The 8944-nt window shown below is 35.2% G+C and overlaps 1 protein-coding gene and 1 pseudogene across 1 annotated transcript in view; both read right to left on the bottom strand.

The window, feature by feature from the left end:
- LOC102875836 overlaps window positions 1-442 on the bottom strand; it is a 1742-nt pseudogene extending 1300 nt beyond the window's left edge.
- Window positions 1-8944, bottom strand: part of IFT88 (intraflagellar transport 88 homolog (Chlamydomonas)) — a 143577-nt gene that overhangs the window by 121294 nt on the left and 13339 nt on the right. Inside the window, exons 3-8 of the mRNA XM_006894098.1 lie at window positions 6591-6647; window positions 5480-5533; window positions 4777-4840; window positions 3731-3800; window positions 2171-2261; window positions 597-701 (exon numbers count right to left, since the gene is read on the bottom strand). Coding sequence (XP_006894160.1) covers window positions 597-701; window positions 2171-2261; window positions 3731-3800; window positions 4777-4840; window positions 5480-5533; window positions 6591-6647 — 441 coding nt within the window. The remainder of the gene's footprint in view (window positions 1-596; window positions 702-2170; window positions 2262-3730; window positions 3801-4776; window positions 4841-5479; window positions 5534-6590; window positions 6648-8944) is intronic.

Genomic DNA, 8944 nt, shown 5'->3' with positions numbered 1-8944 from the left:
AAATAAAAAGTTCAATAACCAATTTATACTAAAAATGCTAATCTAAATGAATAAAGGGTGTTACACAATGGTCCCAGTGAGCAAACCACAGAAACACACAGCAGTATCAATATAAGCAAAAGAAAAAATTAAGTCTAAAATTTAATGTAATTAGAAATACATTTTACAAGTCTATAAACTACTAAAATAACAAAAAAAGTCTACAATGAACAATATATAAATGCAACAATGAATTCTATAAGAAGGAAAATGGAGAATAAGCACATTATTTAGGACGATGCTTGGTGGAAGGGATAGCTCAGGCAGGGGCACTCTAGAGTTGGATGCATGTTATTGTCAAGGTCACAGCTTCTTTTTGGATTTGGAGCTGGCAAGTACTTACTATACTATCAGTTACAAATTAGAAAGAGCCTTGTACAGATTGAAGATGAGTGTATCCCATGAACTGAAAATTACTATAATTCTATATATCTGAGAACCATAACATTGGAAAAGAGGGAAAACCCCACCAAGATTGGAAAAAGTAAAAAAAAAACTACTGTAATTCATAAATCAAAACTAAAATACTTTTACTCAGGAGATATTTTAATACTTACTGAGTAAGTTAAGTCCAAATTGATATTTTCTGGACTTGTAATTTGTTCTCGTTGTCTTACTAGTACACGTTCTTTTCTCCCAGCATCCTTTGCCTTTTCTAAGGCCTAAAATAAAATTGAATGCTTATCACATGTATGTATTTGAAAAATATTTTTAAAAATATCTTTATAAAGCAATGTATTTTCTGTTCTTGGGTTTCCTAGCTTAATCCCTTTTAAAACAAACGAACCTGTGGCATATTTTAAACAAATACACCATCATAAAAATATCTGTAGGACAGAAGTGTCTGAAGCAAAGAGATGGAGCAAAGGCTAGAACTTGGAGAAGTGTTTGGGAATAGGGGTTCTCTGAGCCAGCTGGCTTCTAATTAGGCACTATACCTCCAGGAGTGCATGAATTTTTCTCAGGGACTAGGAGCCATAAGCCAAACTCACTGTCAATGACTCAAGTCTGACTTAGGATGATTGTCCATTGTGTTTAGAGAGTTATTAATCTTAATTTTTACTTTTATTTTTTAAAAAAATTCTTTTATATTGGTATGCCTGCAAAGTTCATATACATTGTGTTTCATACTAATCTTCATTCACATTGTGTTTCATGCAATCTTCCCATTCATTGTTTGTTGGGGTTTTTTTTTAAATTTTATTCTTTTTTGTGTGTGTACCATCAAACTGTATCTGACTAGTGCAGGAGGAGATTGCCCCTCCTTCTCCAGCAGAGCATTTGGTGGATTTAAACAGTGTACTTCTGGGATTGCAGTGCAGCTTCTTGCCACTAGGCCACCAGAGCTCCCCTCCATTCATTATGTTTTATAAAATTAATCAGCCTTGAACTATGCCCACAACTACTCTATCACTGCAGATCCTGGCCAGATCTTTCCCATTTCTTTTATCTGCCTTCCCTCCATTTATTAATCTTTATAGGAGAAGATTGCCAATTTTTATTTCACAGAATGACCTAGTAGTAAGAGGCTGTGCTACAATCCCAGAGGCACACAGTTTGAATCGACCAGCTGTTCCACAATAAAAGGATAGGCAATCTCTTCGCAAACAATTAACTGCCTCTGAAAATCCTCTGGTCAGCTATGAGTCGGTTCTGACTCAACAGCACACAACAACCAGAAGTACCGCAGCTTTAAAGAATTACTTTCCAGACCCTCAATTTCCAAATGAATTTTTCTCTACAAAATACCTATCCAAGAATGTCCTTGAGGTTCCAGTGCTACATCATCTTTTTCCTCAAATTTTCCTTTTCTCACTTTATAAAAGACAAACATAAAATATTTACCATATAACCCTGTTATTATACTCCTATATATTTATACCCAAAAGAAGAACTTTATGTTCAGGTAAAGATTAGCCTGAATAGGAATGTTCATAGCATTTTTATTTCTAACAAGCCCAAAACTGCCTATTAATAGATGACTACCCACCAAAGATGAATCACACTTTAGTAAAAATCCTAAGTTTGGTCAATAGCAAAACAAAAATATGTACCTATACCTATTCTTGTATGTGAATGCAAGTGTAAAACTAAACATACAGATATGAGTCTTAGGAGATTATGAACTCACCAATTTTAAGTCTCCACAACTGTTTGCAATACAACTTTCTTCTACTAACTCATTTACTTTCTTCTCCAATTGTCTAATCTTTTCTTCTGGACTATTAAAGAAAAAAAAATAGATATAATGTAAGTCAGTCTATTATAGTAAGATATATAACTATTTATTTTTAATATTGATACTAATGTGCTTTTAAACTCTGAGAACAAGTTAGAAATAAGACAAATGAATAAATGGTGTTAAGGGAATGAAAAGTAACTGTATTAATGTTGTTAAAACTACATTATATTGATATTCATCATTGTAAAAGACATAACAGGAACAAAAAGTAGAGGAATAATAGGTGTTCTCTTCATTTTTCTTCTTTGAAATATAATTTTAAAATAAATACAGCTTATCACACTTACAACTTCATTGTTGTTGTGTACTATCGAATCGGATTCAATGCACAGCTGATTCTCCAGTGGATTTTCAGAAGCAGTTAATCAAACGGGAGGAGAGTGCCCATCTTTTCCCACATAACCTCATTAGGCCTTCAGTATTGCCTTAAAAACTATATTCTCAAATGCAATATGCCTACTCCTCACTTACTGTCTTGCTATCTAGTATTTCAGAGATGTGGTAATAGTAAAAAATCTACTGACCATTTTGTACACTAATGATGTATGTCCAGCAATACCAAAATGTTGAGATGCAAGGCAAGAGTAACACTGGCGGAGACAGTTACGATTAAGTGTCAACTTAGGAGGGCCATAATACTCTGAGGTTTAGAACTATATAATAGTACTATTCAGTAGTTATATATTTATGTAACTTGGCAGTTATATAAGATACCATTATCTTCATTGTTGTAAAGTGATATGTTAATCCTTCATCTTCAACCAAGAGCAATTCTTCTTCCAACAGCAATTTTTATATAATGATCAGGTCAACTATGTAAGTAAGCAATAAGTAGGTATAATATAATAAAATTGCTCAGAACACATATTCTTCTTAGAATTTATTGATTTTTCTAGTTCCAAGAACTAGAAATAATATTTTCTTGCTTAAGAAAGAAACTTTTGAAGGATTTAAGAAGTATGCACTTTCTAAATTCCAAAATCAATCTCCATAATAGTATATGTGTTTCCCACTGCCAAAGGGGCCCTTTAGAGTAGTGAGAGAAGATCTTCACCCTGAAACCCACAGCGTCCCTTTTCAGCAGGAAGTAGCTAAGAGAATACGCCGTCCCCTTTTCCTTATGAGTCAGGGTGAAGTCTCTCTCAGGGAGGAGTGATAGGGAATGGCAAAGGACACACTGACAAAGGAGATTAATCAGAACTGGCTTTGACAAGCACTGTGGCAATTGGACAATTAAAACAGACATTCGGGGGTGGGGGGAGAAGAACGAACTGGGGAGGAGGGTAGAGAAAACAGTGCAACAATGAATGAATGAAAACCCCAAATCTCTGTAAATGTTCATTAAAACTAATAAAATTTAATAATAATTAAAAAAAAGAAGTATGCACTTAGAAAATAAAAACAAAAAATTAACAGGAACAGCAAACATTGGCATTACAACTCGCATACCTATCTTCATTTTTTGCTTCCAAAGGAGGCGCAGGGCCCCTTGATTGACCAAGGGGATCAAATGAAGAGCCTAAGACCAATGAAAATGTTTACATTGGCAATCCAGCATCAGTGAACAAAATATGAATTCTTGTATAAGTTAATTAAGTGGTTTAAACTGTATTCAACTTTTATTATAACTACATAAGCATCCTGTACATTAGGAAATTGGTAAGATTTTTAATGCACATGAATTCATTCAAATAAAAATCTCTATGTTAATGTGTAAAGACAAAAAGGAAACATTATCTCAACAATTACTTCCCCCCATCTCAATAACTACTCTCCCCCACAGTGATTTATTCCTATTATGAAGTTTCAAATTATTAACCATCTGAGTAATAGTTAGGTATTGGTCACTTAATGTTTCTTAATACTAAGTAAACATTAATTTCTTCCATAATAATGTCATATTAAGATACATTATCTAATTTATATACTTAAATATTATTTATAATTGTGCTGTAATTTATATAAAATAAAATGCACAAACTTTAATTGTACAGTTCATTATATTTTCACAAATTACACAATAGTATATCTTTTTTTTTTCCCAAGTAATATGCTGCTGGCCCCTTTCTTCCCCATGTTGCTATAAAAATTAGGCTAGCTGCTATTGTTAGGTGTGTTGAGTAAAGTACGACTCACAATGACCCTAAGAACAGCATTTCTGAACCCTGTCCTACCCTGTGCCATCCTCATCATCTCTGACACACTTGACCACACTGCTTGTAGTCACTGTGTCATTCCATCTTGCTGAGGGTTTTCCTCTCTTTCACTGACCCTCCCCCTAAAATATTTAGAAAAATACCTCCTAGTGTTTGTGAACAAGCATTCTATTATGAAAAAACGTGGTAACTACTAGCTCAACATGTAGAAAATATCCATAACCCCTTTATAATTGATGGCATCATAATAAATGGTAATAACATTTATACACACTAAAACAGTAAAAAAATAATTCAAAGATTGAAGGGAAAAGTGTTAGGGGCAATGGCAAAACAAACCTCTCAAAGCTGCTTTGGTAAAACCAGCTGCTCTTACTGCTGTCATCGGTCTAGTAACTCCATCCTAAAAGGATAAAAATAACTTAAAAAGTATTTCTAAAAAAAACATAGATTTCTCTATACTTCTGCACATGACATATGTTAAGAGTTCCAATTTTTAACACTGATTTTCAATTGTTATCTATTTCCTATCTATGCCTCATGAATCATTTCTGTCTATGCTTTCCCTTTTGCCAATAAAATATCAAATCTTTAATCTATCTGGACTCATTCCCAATTTTTAAAGGAAAATAAAAAACCCTCTGATTTGTTTATTAGTTGGGTAAACCTCTACTTTTGACTGATTTTTGACATGCCTATAAGAGAAAGTACAAAAATTATTCTATATGTCACTGTAGAAATAGAACTCAGATAACTTCATACAAGCAAACCCTTAGCCCATTCTCCACTCAAATATCTTTTTTTTTTCCACTCAAATTTCGTTTTCAACCCAGAGGGGAAAAAGTCTAAATAGGCTTTGTATCCAAAGATTTTAAATGGTCTAAACTTTTGCCTATAGTTTAAGACTCTAAAGTCACTATTTAAGTAAGATTTTCCTTAGCATTTTAAATTAGCATGTTTATAATAAAGGGGAAACTATCATGGTAGTAATATCCCAGTTCAAAGAAAAGGCACAAAATGAACACTCATACTACAGAGATACCTGAATAGTTCCCGTCATTGGTCTTCCCATGGATGATGTCAGGGATGTCTTAGACTAGTAAACAGGAAAGTCAAAATGATTCCTAAAAACATTTACCTTTAATTTTATAAATTATAAAAGTTTAATAGTAAAAGTAAAATAGAGTTTATTTCCTTTTATGGCCTGATTATAAAACAAAAAAAATTCTAATACAAGGATAACAGACCAGAACTCACAGCTGTTGCAAGTAAAGTTGTGCAGGAATACAGCCACTCCTCCCTCACAGGTGGCCCTTTCTTTCGCATTAACTAACGTAGAGCTTAGTAGCTGCATTATAGATCACATATTGTGCAAAGCCTAAAACAATTGGCCCTTCACAGAGAATGTCTACTGGCTTCTGCTCTAAAATGTCAATAATAAAATTTGTTCAAGTTAGTTAATAAAGATTGTCTCCTGTCACACACAGTCACATGTAAGGGCACCTTCTTTGTCCATGTAAAGAAACATTACGAAGGCGTAGCCCTAAACCTGAACAGGTTGAGGGTCTGGAGTCATTTTATGGCCCTAAGAGAATCTAACAGAAAAATTAGGACTAGTTCATCTCATTCTTTCATTTTTCTCCCATTTCTCTACTACTTTATACAAAATACAATATCCAAATTAGATTTACTTTGAGCAAGAGTAAAAAGGTTTATTTCTTTTAATGATTTTTATGAGCCCCTTTCCTTCAAAGACACTTTTGAAACATTTCTTACATTTCAATTTTATTTATTTTTACTTGGTTTTTGGTTATAGTTGTATCAACTATTACATTCATACAACATCTAACTTCACACAAAATACATAAAATACACATGAGACTTGATAAGAGCATGTAAAAAAATAAAATGAAACGATAAACATAAAGTTTACAAATGGAAAAGGGTTTAAAACATTTTCTAATACATTTACAAACAAAAATGTCTAGAATGCACAATGTTTATAAACAAATTAGACTTATATTAATAACTATCCAAAGTGAAAAAGTATCAGGTTTATGGACTGAAAGATAGCCACAATTAGCCTTGCCTAAAGTGACCTTATGTATGAGAAAAATCACCTTAATATTTATTTTCAGCTTAAGCAAACCTACCCCATATCCAGTAGCTATGGGTCTAGTAACTGCAGTGCTTGGAATTTTAGCAGTTATCTTGGGGAGGAAAAAAAACATGGTTAATAGAATTCAAATTAAACTACATAGTAGAAAATTGGAAAATTCAGACTAATCAAAAAGAGTGCTCAGGTATTTTTAGTACTGAGAAGAAAATTCACTCTGGTATTCATCTTAAAGGAGAAAGGAGGATTTAAAATTACCTGAGAGGCCACTAGTAATAGTTCTATACCTACCCACCAATTCATTATACATTTACTGCATACTTATTATTATTAAGCCAGCCACTAAGCCATAGAATAAACACAGAATTTACAGACTGAATTGGGGTTTGAATCTCAGCTCTCTTTCTCCCACCTACATTTCTTTGAATCGAAATTCTCTCATCTTTGACATATAGTTAAAATAAAATAACATACATTAAAATGTCTTAAAAATCATTAGGTATATTTGAAATATCTGACTTAAGGATCACTGGTGAAGAATTTCTATTTCTGGTTATGGTGGACTACTATTTAAACAACCTTCCCACTAAGAACAACTGTAAAAGTTGTGGAGAAATCAGCTTGAATACATTAGACAGCCATCAAGCCAATCAACAATTATGCAGGCTCATGATGGGGAAGAGAAGGTCATCTAGGGGAGCTGGTATTTTGCTTTGCTTCTTTAGTAGAAGCAAATATTCAATCCAAAGGCATGGCTTAGAACTGAGAAACGTTTCTAACAGACACACAAGTGTCAGAGAGAAAAAGTAGAATCTAGCACTTGCCAAAGAAGTAGTCCTAGTAATTCTCTGGGTGTAGGGATAGCACCTCAAAATGCTACCCTCTAACTTGTTTTTGCTGATTGCTGTTGAATCAGGTACGACTCATGGCGATCCTATGAACAAAAGGCCTGAAACCTTTCTGGAACTATTGTTATTTATCAAAGTTCCTAGTTTTCAGAGGCATGTTGTTTAGAAAGTGGATGCAATTCCTGTTTCCACTTTTTAAGACGTAGGGGTAAATCAACAGTGTTATCAGCTCTCACAAGGGCTGAAAGCCAATTCTCTCTGATTAAAGAAAATTGGAATTGTGTAACAGAATTTTCTATGGATGAAAATATTCTTTATTTGCCCTAATATTGTATCCATTAGCCATATATGTCTGGTGAACACTAGAAATGGCTAGTGCAATGAGTAGATAAGATTTTAATTTTAAAGAATTTATGTTTAAAAAGACACATGTAAGTAATAACCACTGTTTGGGATGTCACAGACCTATAACCTTATATTATCTGCACAATTTTTCCATTGACAGTACCTAGTATTCAATCAAAACTAACAAGATATATTAAGAGACAAGATTAACTAATAACAAAAACAAAACAACCCAAAAGAAAACCCAAAGAGAAACAAAAGACAAAGGAAAAAATTCCAGGGGCAGAGCGGAGTGTAGTACATATAATGAAAACATCAGACTCAGAAATATGTAACATACATATGGTTAATGGTAGACTTAGTATGCTCAACTTCAGCAGACAACTGTAAATTTTTTTTTAAAGTTCTAGAACTGAAGAATACCTGAAAATAACCTAAAACTCTTCCATTTTCCAAGAAGTGGTAAAAACATTCATTCACATTAGATTTAAAAAGTCAAAGATGAGTGTTGTAATCTTTAGGGAAACATTAAAAGGATGATTCAAATGTGAACTACTGAGATCCAAGATGGTGGCAGAGGCAGAGACAGCATGGTCAGCTGCGGGAGCAGCGAACCACTTAAAGCAGGGCCATTATGGCCTTCCACAGACTTTGGCTTATTGATAATTGAACACTTAAACAGCTGATGACTGGCCCTCAGTGAAGATCGAGGCTCAAGAACAGGAATTCAAGGATTCCCAAGGAGAAATGGGTGAGTCTCGTGGCTCCCACCCCCCACCCCCAACAGAGCCCTTGCTGTGATGCACAGCCACTGCAGCTCCATGAGGCTTCCACAGCCAGAACCAATGGATTCCCTCACCCAGGATGGATGCTGGGCACCGGCCCTCCTCAAGACTGGTGCAGTGAAGCCACCCCACTGCTGCAAGGTGGACTTGGTCTGGAGAGAATTCTTGGAGCCAGGATGGCGGCTGTGGGGGAAGCGGGCGCCCACCGGCTGCCCGCACAAGATGGGCCGCACACCAGCCGAGCGCCTGTGTGGTGGGGTGGGGTGGGGCGTGCCCTCAACAGCCGCCTGTGCTGGGGGGGCCGCGTGCCTCCCGCAGGCCTCCTGCGCTGGGGGTGTGTGTGCACCCCACTGGACACCTGTATAGGAGGTGGGGGATGGGATGCATGACCATCATCTGCAGGTTTGGGTCTC

This window comes from Elephantulus edwardii, unplaced genomic scaffold, assembly GCF_000299155.1.
Source record: "Elephantulus edwardii isolate Elephantulus edwardi_28Jun2011 unplaced genomic scaffold, EleEdw1.0 scaffold00135, whole genome shotgun sequence".
NCBI lineage: Eukaryota > Metazoa > Chordata > Mammalia > Macroscelidea > Macroscelididae > Elephantulus > Elephantulus edwardii.
The sequence above is the reverse complement of the archived record's forward strand: the minus strand, read 5'-3'. Positions and strand labels throughout refer to the sequence as shown.